This window comes from Bison bison, unplaced genomic scaffold, assembly GCF_000754665.1.
Source record: "Bison bison bison isolate TAMUID 2011002044 unplaced genomic scaffold, Bison_UMD1.0 scf7180017864530, whole genome shotgun sequence".
NCBI classification, from domain to species: domain Eukaryota; kingdom Metazoa; phylum Chordata; class Mammalia; order Artiodactyla; family Bovidae; genus Bison; species Bison bison.
This window is the reverse complement of record NW_011495080.1, coordinates 4,099,932-4,119,414: the sequence shown is the minus strand read 5'-3', so window position 1 is coordinate 4,119,414 and position 19,483 is coordinate 4,099,932. Positions and strand designations below refer to the sequence as shown.

Genomic DNA, 19,483 nt, shown 5'->3' with positions numbered 1-19,483 from the left:
CATGGAAGCAACCTAGATGTCCATCAACAGATGAATGGATAAGAAAGCTGTGGTACATATACACAATGGAGTATTACTCAGCCATTAAAAAGAATACATTTGAATCAGTTCTAATGAGGTGGATGAAACTGGAGCCTATTATACAGAGTGAAGTAAGCCAGAAGGAAAAACATAAATACAGTATACTAACGCATATATATGGAATTTAGAAAGATGGTAACGATAACCCTGTATACAAGACAGCAAAAGAGACACTGATGTATAGAACAGTCTTATGGACTCTGTGGGAGAGGGAGAGGGTGGGAAGATTTGGGAGAATGGCATTGAAACATGTGAAATGTCATGTATGAAACGAGATGCCAGTCCAGGTTCAGTGCACGATGCTGGATGCTTGGGGCTGGTGCGCTGGGACGGCCCAGGTGGATGGTATGGGGAGAGGGGAGGGAGGAGGGTTCAGGATGGGGAGCACGTGTATACCTGAAATTTAAAAAAAAAATTAAAAAATTAAAAAAAATTAAAAAAAAATAAAATTAAATTAAAATAAATAAAATAAAATGGATAATTGACAAGGACCCACTGTATAGTACATAGAACTCTGCTCAATGTTATGTGGCAGCCTAGATGGGAGAGAAGTTTGGGGGAGAATGGATACATGTACAGGTATGACCCTCTTCAGTCAGGCTATTGCTCTTAACATACCATTGAAATCACTCTCATCAATGTCAAAGTTCAATTTCGTCCTTAACTTACTTGATGTCTCAACAAGACTTATCCCAGCTGACTTCTCTTACTTCATATACGCTTTTTTGCTGGCTTTCAGGACATCCTGACAGTCTCCTAGGTATGTAGTGATCTCACTGATGGCTCCTTAGTCTCCTTGTCTGGCTTCTCCTTTTTCTTATTATTCATTTTGGACCTCTTCTTTTATTTCTAGTTTCAGACTTCAAATATCTATAACAGATAACTTGTTAACTTTTAATTTTGTTTTAGGGTATAGCTAATTAACAATGTTTGTGATAGTTTCAGGTGAACAGCTTGACTGAAGAGGGTTTATAAAAAACATGGAAGGTAAAATAACAAATCTGGAGAGTAATGGACAATGCGTGATGGAGACAAGTCGCTTTTTGAAGGATCTGTCATAAAGAGTAGAGAAGTGGAAGAGTAGCTGAGGAAGGCTGAGGGGAAACAGTAGGATATGAGGGTATTGTCCATCTGAGGCTGAGATATTAGACAGTTAGGACTTCACGATTTTAGATAGTTAGGATCTCGTATATTTTCCATGCTGAAATATGATTCTGAAAATAAAATTAAAAAAAAAAAACAATAAATAGGAAATATGGTTGTAGAAGTCAGTTAGGGTTGTGGAAGGTGCTGAATGACAGAGAGGAGATATAGGTTATTTACTGGCAAGGAGCATGCCACTGAAGGGTTTGAGCAGAATAATGACGCTAAGCTCTGTTACGAGTGTAGTGGGTTGTGGGATAGATGGTCATAAGAGGTGTAAGGAGGATGGGAGAGTGTTGGGAGATTGTTGGACTAAGCTCTGTGAAGGATAATGAGGATGAGATTAAAAGGCATGAGGGTCGGAATGAAAATACTTAAAAGAGGAAAAGGACATGAGATCTGTGGTATAATATAAGACTTGGCAGTTGATTTGGAGAGTAAGACGGAGAAGTGAAAGTGAAGTCGCTCAGTCGTGTCTGACTCTCTGCGACCCCATGGACTATAGCCTACCAGGCTCCTCCGTCCACAGGATTTTTCCAGACAAGAGTACTGGAGTGGGTTGCCATTTTCTTCTCTAGGGGATCTTTCCAACCCTGGGATTGAACCCAGGTCTCCCACATTGCAGGCAGACACTTTACCATTGAAGCCACCAGGGAAGACAGAGAAGAGTGAGAGCTAATTACAGGTTATGGTCCTGGGAGGTCAGAAAAATAACAGTAGTGCTTACAAAGAGGGAAACTAAAGGGACCTTTCTTTCTTCCTTCTTTGCCCCTTTCTCTTTCTGAAGGGGGGTGATGATAAAGAGTTTGCTTGGTCAGGCTGTTTGTTGAACCTGTGCCCCAGTACTTTTCGTACTGTCTGCCGTGCTGTTCTCACTTCCTTACTGTGACAAGACCCTCTTGCAGGCAATGACAGTCACCTCTGGAGCTTGGAAAAAAGTACAGTGTGATGGCAGAGGAACATTTGAGAATCATCTGAAATGTAGGTATAACTAAAATGGAAGAGAGCAATAGTAAGAGTAAGGATACTGGACATTCAAATACTTAAGAGAAATGATGTAGTCAGATTCACTGAAGTGAAAACATTCCAAAAGTTTAGTGATAAATATTAGCAGAATCCTACGTTTAGTGATTGAGAACACTGGCTTCTCATTGTGGTGGCTTCTCTTGTTGAGGTCTATGGTGCGTGGACTTCCATAGTTGAGGCACACGGGCTCCGTAGTTATAGCTCCTGGGCTCTAGATTGCAGGCTTAGTAGTTGGGGTGCAGGGGCTTAGTTGCTTCGCAGCGTGTGGGATCTTCCTGGGCCAGGGATTATCAAACCAGTGTCTCCTGCATTGGCCTCCAGACTCTGAAACACTGGACCACCAGCGAATTTCTTCCTTAATTATTAATGAGGTTAAATATTTGTGTTTTTTGAGTAGCTGTGTTCCTCTTTAATCAAATGCTAATATCCTTTGCCCTTGTGATACCTATTGGAGTTGCTTTCTTTTTCATATCAAGTTATAGGATCTCTTTATATAATAAATATAATTTATATGGCAAAAAATAAAGATGAGGAACCAAGGTTCTTGGATTCAGAAAGGTAGTATCTTAGTTACCTGGTTCTTGGGATTCATTTAAGAAAAAATAACAAATTTCTGAGCCTCCTCCTCAGATGTAGTAGCATTTGTGAGCCAAGCATTTTCAGTTCAGTTCAGTGGCTCATTCAGTTCAGTGGCTCAGTCGCGTCTGACTCTTTGTGACCCCATGGACTGCAGCATGCCAGGCTTCTCTGTCCATCACCAACTCCTGGAGCTTGCTCAAACTCATATCCATTGAGTCAGTGATCCAATCCAACCATCTCATCCTCTGTTGTCCCCTTCTCCTCCCACCTTCAATCTTTCCAGCATCAGGGTCTTTTCCAATGAATCAGCTCTTCGCATCAGGTGGCCAACGTAATGGAGTTTCAGCTTTAGCATCAGTCCTTCCAATGAATATTCAGGACTGATTTCCTTTAGGATGGAACCGTTGGATCTCCTTGCAGTCCAAGGGACTCTCAAGAGTCTTCTCCAACACCACAGTTCAAAAGCATCAATTCTTTGGTGCTCAGCTTTCTTTATAGTCCAACCATCACATCCATACATGACTACTGGAAAAACCATAGCTTTGACTAGACAGACCTTTGCCGGCAAAGTGATGTCTTTGCTTTTTAATACGCTGCCTAGGTTGGTCATAGCTTTTCTTCCAAGGAGCAAGTGTCTTTTAATTTCATGACTGCAGTCACCATATGCAGTGATTTTGGAGTCCAAGAAAATAAAGTCTGACACTGTTTCCACTGTTTCCCTATCTATTTTCCATGAAGTGATGGGACCGGATACCATGATCTTAGTTTTCTGAATGTTGAGTTTTAAGCCAACCTTTTCAGTCTCCTGTTTCACTTTCATCAAGAGGCTCTTAGTTCTTCTTCACTTTCTGCCATAAGGGTGGGTGTCATCTGCATATCCGAGGTTATTCATATTTCTCCCAGCAATCTTGACTCTAGCTTGAGCTTAATCCAGCCCGGCATTTCTCATCATGTACTCTGCATATAAGTTAAATAAGCAGGGTAACAGTATACAGCCTTGACATACTCCTTTCCTGATTTGGAACTCACCAGAAACTGGAAAATTCTTAAAGAGATGGGAATACCAGACCACCTTACCTGCCTTGATGTATGCAGGTTAAGAAGCAACAGTTAGAACTGGACATTGAACAACAGACTGCTTCCAAATTGGGAAAGGAGTATGCCAAGCATTTCATGTGTGTTTATTTTATTTCTGTGAAGCAGATTGTTCTGTTACACTTACTTCACAGTTGAGTGAAATACAGTTTAGCAAGGTTAAGTAACTTGCCAGGGTCACATAGCTGGTTAAGTGGCAGATTTGGTTTTAAGCGCACACTTTCTGTATTTCTGAATTACCCTCTCAATTTATAGTTCTAAGGTGGGGCACATGAATCTTTAAAATAGTTCTTCAAGTGATTCCTATGTATAGATCAGTCTTTCTCTTAATAGAATTTTAGCTTAAACTAAGAAGGAAGAGTGATATGTATTTTGGGGGAGGAGATAAAACACTGTGGTCAGAGTTGAGAATTCAGAATTGGAGATGTTGGAGTATTTCCAAAGAAAGAATGTCAAAGAGTAATACATAGAGGTCATTGAAATTAAGGAGACTGAGAAAGACTGTGTAATGGTAAAAGGAGTTCTTAATATATCATGATGAAACATGTTGAGTGTTAGTGCAGAGTAAGACTGTTATTATCAGTAGCTAACATTTTGTAATGGTGTAAGAAAATCATGGAGCTTGTGTCAACTTTGATGAGAAAAGGGGAGAAAGTGATACAAATATATACAATGACCCTTAAAATATGTTTTAGTGAAATGGGCAGAGAATATTATGAAGCTGTAGCTAGCAGTATGCCTTTGGGCACTGAGACCACATCTGTGCTTTCCCCATCATAGCCTCATTGCCTTCTGTTTTTTTTTTTTTTTTAATGGGTGAGCAATAAATAAAGGGAGAAGGCAATGGCACCCCACTCCAGTACTGTTGCCTGGAAAATCCCATGGATGGAGGAGCCTGGTAGGCTGCAGTCCATGGGGTCGCTAAGAGTAGGACACAACTGAGTGACTTCACTTTCACTTTCCACTGTCATGCATTGGAGAAGGAACTGGCAACCCACTCCAGTGTTCTTGCCTGGAGAATCCCATGGACAGAGAAGCCTGGTAGGCTGCAGTCCATGGAGTCACACAGAGTCGGACATGACTGAAGTGACTTAGGAGCTTAGCAATAAACAAAAAATCATGAAAATGCTATAGGATCTAAAATGCATAGAGGAAAAACTGACAATTGAAATCAGTGAAAAATTCAACAATTTTAAAGTTGAAGATTTCAATACTCTTTTAAAATAGTGAATCAACTGGACAGAAAACCAATAAAACTTGAACTGTACTATCAAGCACCATGACTTAACATGACATATGGTACCCCTAACTACCACCATCAGAATACAGATTCTTTTATGTACATTGACTATCATGGTAGATCATGGACTATGACGTTCATGTCTCAGTACATTTAAAAGGATTGAAATGACAAAAAGTATGTTCTCCATCCATAACAATTAAATAAACAACAGGAAGAAATTTTGGCACGTCTCAAAATATTTTTAAGTAAAACAACAAAGTTCTAAATACACCGTGGGTGTAAGAAGAAAGACCTAAGATCAACAATCAAAGTTTGTACGCTAAGATCTTGAAAAAGGAGGGGGAAAAATGAAACCCAAAGCAAGCAGAAGGACAAAAATGATAAAGATTAGAGTGAAAAATCAGCAGAAAATTAAAAAAAAAAGTAATGATGTTAAAATTGGTTCTTTGAGAAGATCAAAAACTAATAAATCTTTAGACTGATAAATTAAAAAGGGGAGAAGTCTCAAAAAATGATGAAATTAGGAGTGAAAGAGAAGGCATCATTGTAGACTGTATAAAAGTTAAAAAGATTGTGATGAATAACCCGAGTTAGACAACTTAGATGAGCTGGACAAATTCCTAGAAAGAAAGAAGATACTGAAACTAGTTCAGGAAGAAATAGAAAATCTAAACTGTCCTATAGTAAATATAGGCATTCCCCATTTTACAGCAGTTTGCTTAATTGAGCTTTGCAGACATTGCATTTTTTAAAAATTGGAGGTTTGTGCGGTCCTATGTTGAGGAAGTCTGTTGGTGCTATATGTTCAGTAGCATTATTTTAAAATTATGTACATTTTTTCAGACATCGTGCTATTGTACATGTATAGTGTAAACATACATTTTGCATGCTCTTTGAAACAAAATCATGTGACTTGCTTTATTGCTATATTCACTATATTGGAATGGTCTGGAACTGAACTCACAGTATCTTCAAGTTATGCCTATAAATTAAATAATTAAAAAGATTTCCTGCACATACATACGTATACAAGTATTTTGTCAAGCATTTGAAGAAGAAATAATACCAATTTCTGTTTTGGACAACAGAGATGAGGAAACATTTTTCAGCATATGCTGTGAGTCCATTGTTACCTTGATAAAAATTTGAGATAGCAGAGGAAACTATAGGTCAATGTCCTTTGTGAACGTAGATGCAACAACCTCAAATGAAGTACTAACAAATTGAGTCCTTTAACATATGAACTGTGTTGTGTACCACAGTTAACTGGGATTTATCAGAAAAAAAATCAATGAATGTAATATGCCATAGTCATGGAATAATGGGAAAACCCACGCAATTATCTCAGTAGATACTGGAAAGCACTTGATACCCACTGATGACTGAAAAGACAAAACCAAAACCTTTTAGCAAACTAGTACTAGAAAGGAACTTTCTCAATCTAATAAAAGGCTCTGTAAAAAACCTGTAACATAATAAGGGAAATTTTTGGAATGTTAGAAGTATTTTAAAATGACTGTGGTGATGGTTGCACAACCTATACATTTACCTAAACACTGTTGAACTGTACATGACAATTATGGTGTGTAAATTGTGCCCCAACAATGCTGTTCTAAAAATAAAGGATAAGACTGGCTGAATGGATACAAAAACAAGACCCCTACATATGTTGTCTACAAGAGACCCACCTCAAAACAGGGGACACATACAGACTGAAAGTGAAGGGCTGGAAAAAGATTTTCCATGCAAATTGGGACCAAAAGAAAGCAGGAGTCACAATACTCGTATCAGATAAATTAGACTTTAAAACAAAGGCTGTGAAAAGAGACAAAGAAGGTCACTACATAATGATCAAAGGATCAATCCAAGAAGAAGATATAACAATTATAAATATATATCCACCCAACATGGGAGCACCGCAGTATGTAAGACAAATGCTAACAAGTATGAACGGAGAAATTAACAATAACACAATAATAGTGGGAGACTTTAATACCCCACTCACACTTATGGATAGATCAACTAAACAGAAAATTAACAAGGAAAAAAAAAAAAACATGTATCTATAAAGTTCACTAAAGCAAAGCACAGTAAAATGAGGTATGGCAATAAAAGGTGTTAAATTTATCAAATAAAAATAAATAAATAAAGTGCTGAAAAATTACAAAAAAAAAAAAAAAAGAAAATCCAGCCTGGCATAGGGTGGTAGTTGGAAGAAGGAACAGTGTTTTTATAGCCTCTTCAAATAATTGTGGATATTCTGCTTTTATGTAACACCAAAACTTGACAAGCAGTAGTTTCTTAAAGATTCATTGCAATGTGGAATCTGAAATCAGATGAACTTTTTATATTCTGTTACATTAAAGTACATTAGTGTATCTTGAATTTTGAATGGATCTTTTAATCATGCATGATTTTGTATCAGTTTGCATTGGTCATTTGAAAAATATTGAGTCATTGAGTAATTTGGATCTTTCAAATGTTTACACATTTCAGCATGCATGTGTTCACTACTAATCTCATCAGAAAGTTCTTTCTGTTGGTATATACTTACTGGAATTTCCGAGCCACAGGAAATAAGAATATAAGGCAATGACAACTCGTTTTCCCAAGTACTGTTCCTAATTCATAATGCCACAAACAATTTTATAGGAGAGCTCAATATTTTTTTCCTAGAACTTGATAATTTTGAACACTGGTGTAAAAGAGTATCTTGCTGTGGTCTTGATCTGCCTTTTTCTGATAATGAATTTGAGTAACTTTTCATATTTATTCTTATAAATATGAATATATGAGAATAAAAATTCTCATATATTCAAAAAAAAAAAAAGACGCTTACTCCTTGGCAGGAAAGTTATGACCAACCTAGATAGCATATTCAAAAGCAGAGACATCACTTTGCCAACAACAAAAAAAATAAATAAATAAAAATAAAGGATAAAATCAGGTTACAAATATTCAAAAATATATGTCCTTCACAGTATCCTTCAGAGAACTCCTAGACAAACACTTAACAGTCCTAATGGAAGTTAATTAGTGTATAAATCAAGGAAATCTCATCAGCATTATTTCCCCTTTCACAATTATGTATTTGAGGGTGCATATGAATATTCATATGCTTCACAAGGGATTATATTCCAAACTAAATTTATTGTTCCTATCAAACTCATTGTTACTGCCTTCCTGATCGTTGTTCATGGAACAATATTTTTTTAGTCCCTTGAATATGCAGTCTTTTTTGCCATTTTAAAACTTGTCTTCTTTCCTTCTAGAGTAGCTGGTTAAATTTTTTTCATATTTTTTCTAGACATCAACTCAGAAATGTATGCCTAATTGTAAAATCTCATTGCCACTACTTTAGCTTAAAATCCTTTTTATTTTTTAAAATTCATCTTGGTAGGTTTTTTTCCTTGTCCCCTCCTTTTATCTTATTTCCTTAATCATTCATTTTTCCCCTGCAAATCCCATTGCCTTCTAATCTATTATTGTATATGCTAGCAGATTAATTTACTTAGAGTATATCCATCAACATTTTATTTACCCGTTGAAAGCTTTCTCCTGCCTCCTCATTCTGTACTTGACTTCAATACTGGGGTTACAGACCCTGAGAAGTTTGTGAATTTACCACCTTTCCAGGCTCATCTCTCAGGCTTCATTTTTATGTTACCTGAACTGTTTTGTAGTTAATTGAAGACACCTGAAATTTCCCCAACACGGTTTCTTTATTTTTTCTTTCCTTTCTGCCTTATTTTTTGTTTTTTATACATTATAAGATTATATTTTTGTCCTATAGTGCCGTGATCTTGAAACTCTTTATTGTCCTTTGCATGCTCAATCGCTTCAGTCATGTCCGACTCTTTGCAGCCCTATAGGCTGTGGCCCACCAGGCTCCGCTTGTCCATGGGATTCTTCCAGACAAGAATACTGGAGTGGGATGCCTTGCCCTCCTCCTGGGAATCCTTCCGACCCAGAAATCAAACCCGTGTCTCCTGTGTCTGCATTGCAGGTGGATTCTTTACCCACTGAACCACCTGGATGGGAGCAATCTTATCCTTCTATAAATGCTCACAACAATTTCTTTGACCCAATGCTTTCTACTTTCTCTCTTGTGTTGTAGTCATTCTTGTGTCTGTATGACTAGATAAGCACATTGAGGGAAGGATCGATTGATTTGGCTTGATTTGACTTTTAATTCCCTTAAAGTTTTAATTTATATGTAGTAAAATTCACTTGTTTTGATATTAGGATTTTTTTTTTTAGTCTTGATTTCATATCCAGGACAATATGTTGCATATTTTACATATTAAGTAAATATGTTTAAAGTAAATGAAACCTTTCTTTTAAAATTGGGATTTCTTTGTTAAAAACTCTTCTTTTGAGGGGACTGAGGAGCTAAATGTCTCTTTGAGACTTACCAGGAATTTGACAGAGGACCAGAAAGTACTTGTGTAACTCTTGGAATTTTTTGGTTTCTTTTACTTTGAACACTAAGGAACTGTTCACAAGACCATATACATAGTAGTCTTAATGATACAATTGCCACTGATAATGAGTATAGTTAAGCAGGCAGCCTTTTATTTGCAGAATGACTGGTTTTCTTATGGCAGAATATTTTAGTCTTTATATAATAAGGAAATAAGACTGCTATTTTCAAAAGATAACTTTTTCTGTTTTTCTTTGTTACAAATATTTTACTCATTAGCAACCTTATGGGGGAAACCTGATAGTTTTTAGTAATTGTAAATAGTGGTCCTCATTTTTTAAACTATCATTACATTGTTTCAGTCTTACTGTTTAGTGTGTCTGGAATCAAGGTGACAGTCTGAGGGGTGTACTACTCTGATTTTGCTCCTCCTCTTCCTCCGGATTTCTCAAATTCTGGACATCCTGGTCTCCCTTTACCTAGGCCTTGTGTCCACCATCCAGAGAGCCTGGAGTTTCTGCGTGGCTTCTACTCTTACTCCGTGGTCCCTGGAAGGGTTCTCTGGGGAAAAGCCGAGGGAGCTCACCTAGTGTGCTTCCTTTCTTCCAGGGGTCATAACCAAAGGTACTGCCTAATTTGGTTCCTCTCCAGGGTCTTCAACTTCTGTTTTTTTTAAATGTTTGTTTTTTTTTTCCAGCTTTTATAATTATTATCCGTATGAGGGTTAATCCATTGAAAGTCACTTTGCTGTTCCTAGAACAGAAACTCCTGGGCATCTGTATTTTAAAAGAGCAAATTATTAAAAACCTCAGTATTTATTATAGGCATATACAAGGTACCACATAAGGAAGTTGAGCCTTAGTTCATAGTGGGAGCTACAGGTGATTTTTTTTTTTCTTTCACCTTAGTACTGCTGCTGTCATGCAGTAATCTAATTCTCAGATTCATGGTCGGGAGGGGGCTGGTAGGGGACACAAATACAGTATGGCTTTGACATAAATCATTGAACATATGAAGGTTGTAATCCGGAGAATCGCTCTCCTAGTTGCAGAGATTGAAATCTGTGCAAACCACTACTACTACTACTGTTTTCATAAGATACAGTGTTTTACAAAAATTGTATTTGTGATATTAATGTCGCTAGATGCATATTAGTATATTATTAGTATATATTCATTTATACATAGAATATATACATAGAATATATTCTGTATACATAGAATATACACATAGATGCATATTAGTGTATATTCATTTATCCAGAGATAGCTTAGTGAAGAAACATAGACTCATTCAGATTATCATAAGGAAATAAGGAAAACATACTGAAGACTGTAAGGATATATTGCGGGACCCAAGGGTAGAAAGTCTAAGACCTTATCAGATCAGTTTGAGACCTTTGCACTGTGGAAAACTTAGTTTGCAAACTGTGAATCTCTCTCCTGTGAGTCTTCTCTTTCTCTCTGGCCCTCTGGTTCATTCTTTATTCTCTCTGTGCAGATGGGCTTTCTGTGATTTTTCATCCACATGGTGAAAGATGATTGCCCCAGGGTATTTACATCTCCTCACGTTCACCAGCACAGACTGTGTCCCACTAACACAGAGAAATCTGACTAGCTGATTGAGGGTTGACTGTTTGCCTGGCAAAGTAGGCTCTGACATAGAGACATCCCAGGGTACAGGCCTGGCTCCTCCCAAGTCCATTAATGGTTGGTAAACAGTCCTTATGTGAGGTGAGCATTTTGTAAGCTGAAAGACACTAAAAAGGATCAGTATCTAGAAGGATCTCGATGTTTCACAAAGTAGCTAGTTGGGTAAATGGAGAAGCTGATAATAGGAGATGTGTTAATTCTAAGTCTGTAAATCTCGCATTTATTTAAAAACAAAATTCTCCATGTATAACCACAAGCAGCCATAGTTAATATGTTAAATAAAGAGGACTGTATAGTAAATGAGGGATTTGTTCAGAATGATGTTTTCAATGTTAGAGCATGTTATAATTCTCAACATCTTGGCCCTGCTTTATATATCATGGAATTTCTGACTAGCATCTTAGCAACTGCTAATCAGTATTCTAGCAGAAGAGATGCTTGACCATCCCAGTTTGTATGCTCTGCTAAAGCATTATATTTCTTTGCTTCTACCACAGAACCATCTAACATACCAGATACTCAGTAAATACATTTGAATCATGGTATCACTGGTATATATAGATTTTTCAGGTACTTTTCAATTATACTTTCATATTTCTTGTCTTCAGTTATTATTAAGTTGAACAGAAAGGTGGGGTTTTTCCATAATACCATATAGGAAAACCCCAAACAAACATTTTGGCCAACTCAATACAAATGAACACCTTTTAAGTTAAACTTAAAGCACAGATATTAATTATGCCTTTTAATTTTTTGAACTCTTGATCAAGAAGAAATAGTGCTTCCTGGTACTTACAAAGAGAAAAGAGATGCATGTCTGAAATAAGAAGGAATGTAAAGCCAAGAAGAATTATCTTCTGCAGATTTTCTGTGGGCAGAATGTATTTGATACTATATGAATGCTCTTTGACCCCAGAATTCCAATCTTGGGTGATTTTCCCCAGGCAAAAGACAAGCTGTATGGCTTATTTCTTTTCATAAAAATGGAAATTTGAACTCATCCGTGAGCACTTAGGAAATTTATGTACAATTTCGAAGATGCAGTATGTTATCCACAATGATGTAAAATCACCAAGAAATGATATGGTTATATTTTAATACCAAGCATCTGGTGTTTGTGTCAAGACTCTGTAGTAGAAGATTTAACCTAATTCAGACACATTTCAGGCATCTTAGAGTAGGGGCTATTTGTTCTTTGAGATATTAAAAAATATTACACCTTTGCCAATTTGAGTGTCAACATAAAACTTTACCTGTTTTAAAGCAGTATTTTTCAGCTGGTGGTGAATGTTATTAGGAAAAAGAGGGAAACACAACGAAGGAAGCAGACATCACAAAGCCTGTGGTTAAAATCGCACCTCTCCCTTTGTTACTTTATTCACAGTGTACGTTTTTATACTCTGGACTCATTTATAGGTCTCTTTCTGCTTTGGAGACTATCACTAATTTGCATCTAACAACATATATACATCAAGGCTGGAGAAGGCAATGGCACCCCACTCCAGTACTCTTGCCTGGAAAATCCCATGGACGGAGGAGCCTGGTGGGCTGCAGTCCATGGGGTCACTGAGAGTCGGATATGACTGAGCGACTTCACTTTCACTTTTCTCTTTCATGCACTGGAGAAGGAAATGGCAACCCACTCCAGTATTTTTGCCTGGAGAATCCCAGGGACGGCAGAGCCTGGTGGGCTGCTGTCTCTGGGGTCGCACAGAGTTGTACACGACTGAAGCGACTTAGCATAGCAGAGCATAGCGTACATCAAGGCTTCTCATCACTTGCTTTTCAAAAAATTCATTGGTTCCCTGTATTTTTTGATTCACTGGTATGTTGCATGGCTCTGTGGTAGAAGTAAAGAAATATAATGCTTTAAGGAACATAAAAGTTCCTCCTATTTATTAATGGTGAGGCATCTTTTCATTAGACAATAGCTAATAGTATTGGGCAGTTTTGGATGAATACTTATTTACTGATATGTAAAGTGGGTACTTTACATACACATTTACACAACATTCAGAAAACGAAGATCATGGCATCTGGTCCCATCACTTCATGGGAAATAGATGGGGAAACAGTGGAAACAATGTCAGACTTTATTTTTCTGGGCTCCAAAATCACTGCAGATGGTGACTGCAGCCATGAAATTAAAAGACGCTTACTCCTTGGAAGGAAAGTTATGACCAACCTAGATAGCATATTGAAAAGCAGAGACATTACTTTGCCAACAAAGATTCGTCTAGTCAAGGCTATGGTTTTTCCTGTGGTCATGTATGGATGTGAGAGTTGGACTGTGAAGAAAGCTGAACTCCGAAGAATTGATGCTTTTGAACTGTGGTGTTGGAAAAGACTCTTGAAAGTCCCTTGAACTGCAAGGAAATCCAACCAGTCCGTTCTGAAGGAGATCAGCCCTGAGATTTCTTTGGAAGGAATGATGCTGAAGCTGAAACTGCAGTACTTTGGCCACCTCATGCGAAGAGTTGACTCATTGGAAAAGACTCTGATGCTGGGAGGGATTGGGGGCAGGAGGAGAAGGGTATGACAGAGGATGAGATGGTTGGATGGCATCATGACTCTATGGATGTGAGTCTGAGTGAACTCCGGGAGTTGGTGATGGACAGGGAGGCCTGGCATGCTGCAATTCATGGGTTCGCAAAGAGTTGGACACGACTGAGCGACTGATCTGATCTGAAAGTGGGTACTTGAGGAGCTCAGAAAAGGAGACAGCTCATTTCCAGTGGCCTGGGAAAGGAGTTGTTGAAGAGAAAATATTGGAACTGTTTTTTGGAAGGGTCTGTTAGGAGAGAGGGTAGTCTAGGATAGACATTCCAGAAATGAGAAGGCCCAGGCATATACAGGGGAAAGTTAAGTGTGTGATCTTGATTGGAGTGCTGGTTTCATCTTAAGGAGAATAAGATATGATTGGAATATTGAGGTCAGATTGTTGTAAATGATGAGATTAAGAGTCTTGTGATGGTAGCAGCAACTGTGTTTGTTTTTTATTTTTTTCTTTATGATTTTTATTGGAGTCGAGTTGATATTGTATAAGTTTCAGGTATACAGCAAAGTGAATCAGTTATACATATATACATCAGTTCTTTTTTAGATTTTTTTTTCCCAGGTAGGCCATTACAGAGTACCTAGCAGAGTTCCTGTGCTATACAGTAGGTTCTTCTTAGTTGCCTATTTTATGTGGGCTTCTCTGGTGTCTCAGATGGAAAAGAATTCACCTGCAATGCAGGAGACCCGGGTTTGATCCCTGGGTCAGAACCATCCCCTGGAAAAAGGAATGGCAACCCACTCCAGTATTCTTGCCTGGCGAATCCCATGGACAGAGGAGCCTGGTGGGGTGCAGTCCAGGGGTCGCACAGAGTCAGACACAACTGAGTGACTAACACTTTCACTTTTTTCTTTTTTTCAGTGTGTATATGTCAGTCCTAATTGCCTTTTGCCCCCTGGTAACTGTGCGTGTTTGTTTTCTACATCTGTAACTCTATTTCTGTTTTGTAGATAAAGTCACTTTTACACTTTTTTGGAGCAACTTTTTTTTTAAGGAAGATCACTCTATTGAAGGTGTAGGAGGATTGGAAGAATAAGAGATGGGAGACAGAAAACTCAATGAGGAAAACTGCATGAGTTGAACTAACGTGGTGACTGTCAGAATGGACCAGAAGGGGCAACCTCATTGAGTTGAGAAAGAGAGATTAATGAATTTGGGCACTAACTCCTTTGTGAATACAAAGGATAAGGGAATGTATTAAGGATTGTTCTGAAGTTTTAAACCTGGAGATCAGTGACAGTAAGAAAATACTAAACAGAAAGTTGAAAGAAGAAATTACTAATTTTTATGGGAAGATGATTTAGGTTTCAGAATTTAGGATTGATTTTATGTGAAATAAGTGCATAGGTCAGGCATGAAGTCACAGATGTAGGATTGAAGCTTGGGAGAGAAATGAGGGATAAAGACCACATTATGGTAGGGGACATAATATGTGTGGAGACTGCTTTTTAAAGTTTAGAACCAAAAGACAGAAAGGAAAAAAGATAATAGATTGTGAGAACCAAAGGAAGATATTTGTCAACAGAAAAATGTATTAGAAATAGTATATTTGTATAGATAGAAAGGGAGAAGCTGGTGAATAGAAAGACTAAGAATCCTGAGCTCTAATAATTAAGGGGATGTGGAGAAAAAGAACAATGATCATAAAATACCTGGATTTTAAGGATGCTGCTTAGTTATGTCCTGGTCAGTCAATATTTTATTATAAAAGGACAGTCATTGATTTCTAGGACAATAATTACTTCAGAAGAATTACTTTGGTATAGTGTGGCTTTGGTAGAAACATAATTCTGTCATATTGGTGTAATGACCAACATTTAAGTGAAACCAGGGTATTTGTAGACATCATTCTGTGTTGAAATTTGAAAGATGTCAACAAGTTGAAATTCTTCTCTGATTTACTGACCTTCTTTTGATCACAGATTCCTGCAAACTTTATTAACATCAGTGCTAAATCTGCAAAATAATTGAGTCCCTCACTGGAATTGTTACTAGAGACCCAATTCAATTCTCTCTCTGACTGTTGTGCAATTTGGGTGATATATTAACAGAGATAGTACTTGTCATTATATTACTTCCTCAGCATACTGAGTAATACTCCAGGGACCTCATAAAGAAAAAAAACAAAACATTGACCAATCTCTTAACATGCTTCATTCTTTCCCAGTGAACTCTTTATTGTACAGAAAATCAAATGAAGTACATTTATTGTACAGAGGATGAAATAAAAGAAGCCCACAGGGGCTTCCCTGATGGCTTCAGTGGTAAAGAATCTGCCTGCCAGTGCAGGAAATGCAGGTTTGATCCTTGTGTCGGGAAGATCCCCTGGAGAAGGAAATGGCAACCCACTTCAGTATTCTTGCTGGGAAATCCCATGAGCCTGGTGGGCTACAGTCCATGGGTCTCAAAAATGTCAGAGACAACTTGGTGACTGAACAGCAACAACAAAAATCCATTCACTGACAGCTGCGATCCGTCTCAGTGATAGATTTTGTGCAGTTAGTGAGAGTGGACTGTCATGGGGAAGAAAACAGACTGGTGTGAACTAAACCTGAGTTGAAATCCTGACCTGTTACACTGTAAATATAAGACCTCAGGCTAGTTTCTACTTCCCGCCTTTTTTCCCTCTCCTTTTCTTTTGAGTTTTTTAAAGAGCATTTTAAAGCTCATAGTAAATTGTTGGGGAACATACAGAAAGTGAAAGTGAAAGTCGCTCAATTATGTCCGACTCTTTGCAACCTCATGGGCAATACAGTCCATGGAATTCTCCAGGCCAGAATACTGGAGTGGGTAGCCTATCCCTTCTGCAGGGGATCTTCCCAACCCAGGGATCAAACCCAGGTCTCCCGCATTGCAGGCAGATTCTTTACCAGCTGAGCCACAAGGGAAGCCCAAGAATACTGGAGTGGGTAGCCTATCCCTTCTTCAGAGAATCTGCCCAACCCAGGAATTGAACTGGGGTCTCCTGCATTGCAGGCGGATTCTTTACCAACTGAGCTATCAGGGAAGCCGGAGCGTACAGAAATTTCCTGTTAACTCCTGCTCCCCTACACCCATATGGGCTAGTTTTTTTAACACCGCTAATTCTCAGTTTCCTCATCTCTAAATTAAAATTAGTAACACGTCATAGATTTGAGGATTGAGTAAGATCATGTTTCCAAAATGCCTGATATGTGATAAGTACTCAATAATGTGTATGTGATCATAATAGAGACATGATTGGCTTTAAAATTTACTTGGAGCAGTATAGTCACAGATGCTTCATAAATGTTTTTTGATGATAATGCTTAATATGGTTCTCACACTTTGAATGAATGAATACACACACACACACACACACACACACACACACACACACCCACCCACCCATATGCAGGGATACTAGTGATATGGGATTTCAGTTCCGTCATGGATAGAATTGTTTGCCAACATGTACTGTTATACCACTTGGTTATTGTGAGATTGTAAATGTGGCAAGTGATTATAGAAGTGAGTTGATAGACTTTAGTCCCAGGTTAGATATTCTTAGGAACCGTGGTGATTTCTTTTCCAGATCTGCTGTTTTCTTTCTGAACAGTGGGGACTTTTTCTATACTTGTCTTAAAGATAGTACAACTGATTCTAGCCCAGGCCCCCGAACACTTGAGGCTCTGAAGTGGATTCATTTTTATAAGCAGGACCTGATGGCAGTACTGATTTAAAAAAAAAAAAAAACCCTGTTGCTTTTGTTGCTTTGAAGCTCTGAAGATGAGTAGTGGCCCTCAAGATAATTTTCGGGTCAAGACCACTTAGTCCACTGTGGCCTCCGCTGGCCTGCTTGGCAGGTGTTTTAGGTTGCTGGTCCATTTCCTTGTCTATGTTCTGAGAACTGACCTCCCTGATAAGATTTTGTTCTTTAAATGAAGTAACACATCTAAATGGATTAGCCCCTTGCCTGCAACATAGTAAGCGCTCAGTAAACATTACGGCATTACTGCTGATGCTACTATAATTTGGAATAATGAGGCTTAAATTATGACCGCAGGAGTATATTGCTTGACTCACCCAACTTCATGCCTGACACATAGTAGACCCTCAATAAAAACTTCCCATTTACCCCCACGTGCAAATGCCCACTATACCCTGTTCTCAGTTTTAGGCACAGGTAGCAAATCCATGACTTTTGGAACATAATGAATCTTTCCTTAGGTCTACTACTAGAAGTAATGAATAGCTAGGTTAATACCCTTCTTAGTCAAGGAGGTTTTAGAATTAGGTCTTCATGGTTTTAAAACTGCATATCGTAAAGGTGCATGTTAATTTTAAGCTGTTTATTTGCTTGTACAGATGCTGTTGACTGAGTACTTGGATATGAAAAATACACGTACAGCCTCTGAACCATCAGCGCAGCTCAGTTATGCCAGCAGTGGACGCGACTGTGCAGCCTTTTTTGCCAAGAAGAAACCTCAAAGGCCAAAAAATTCTCTTTTCAAGTAAGTATCTCCCTGCTGGTAAGATAGATGTTCATATGCGTTAGATCCAAGTTGAATGGTTTTCTACTTTATTAACAGTCATTATTTCATGCAGTTAAAGTTGCTTTGAAAGAATTATGGTAGCAATATATATTCCTCTTATATACTAAATATATATATTCAATTTTGTGTACTTTCGTCTTCTGTAAGAGGAGTGGCTATTTTGGACTATGGTTGCTGGACTATCTAAAACTTTTAATAATTTCTAGAATTCATTTCTGGGTATTTTTATATAAAATGAGAAATTCCCCTCTTGTTTCTGGGGAATTTTATATGGAATGAAAGGAAATGAAGTATTTTAGCCTTTGCAAAGGCCCCAAGTGCCAAGAAACAACCTTTGTTAATAAAGTCATAAAGCTAGCTAAGTAGTATTGGGTTTTACTTGAATTAATAAAAGAATAATGTGGACATTCTTTTTTCCTTATTATGACCAACTACCCTCCTCAGCAGGTCATAAGTTAGTGTCACTTGGTAACAGCTAATAGTTAATATAATTATTAACATTAATAGTAATAACAGTAACAGCTACCATTGCTCAAGTGCTTACTATGTACCAGGCACTGTGATAAATGGGTTTCTCAGGAGAGTCTCAATTAATCATAATTGAATTCAGATTATATCAGATTTGGGCAGCAAGAGTAGTGGTTAATACTTCTGAGTCCTTACTAAGTGCTAGCCAAGGCATAAAGCTATTTTCAAGGATTATCTCATTTACTCATTCATATAAAAATCTTATGGGTGTGGGTACTATTTTTCATGCTCTTTTACACATGAAAAAAAAGTTGAGGCACTGACTCCTTCAGTTCAGTTCAGTCGCTCAGTTGTGTCCAACTCTTTGTGACCCCATAAATCGCAGCACACCAGGCCTCCCTGTCCATCACCAACTCCCAGAGTTCACCCAAACTCATGTGCATCGAGTTGGTGATGCCATCCAGCCATCTCATCCTCTGTCATCCCCTTCTCCTCCTGCCCCCAGTTCCTCCCAGCATCAGGGTCTTTTTCCAATGAGTCAGCTCTTCACATGAGGTGGCCTAAGTATTGGAGTTTCAGCCTTAGCATCAGTCCTTCCAATGAACACCCAGGACTGGTCTCCTTTAGGATGGACTGGTTGGATCTCCTTGCAGTCCAAGGGACTCTCAAGAGTCTTCTCCAACACCACAGTTCAAAAGTATC

At 38.1% G+C, this 19,483-nt stretch overlaps 1 protein-coding gene across 1 annotated transcript in view; it reads left to right on the top strand.

Annotated features, from left to right (window-relative positions):
- The window catches only part of LOC104982306 (exocyst complex component 4-like), a 245,211-nt gene that overhangs the window by 215,607 nt on the left and 10,121 nt on the right, over positions 1-19,483 (top strand). The window contains exon 8 of the mRNA XM_010831657.1: positions 18,126-18,271. Within this exon, the coding sequence (XP_010829959.1) occupies positions 18,126-18,271 (146 nt within the window). The remainder of the gene's footprint in view (positions 1-18,125; positions 18,272-19,483) is intronic.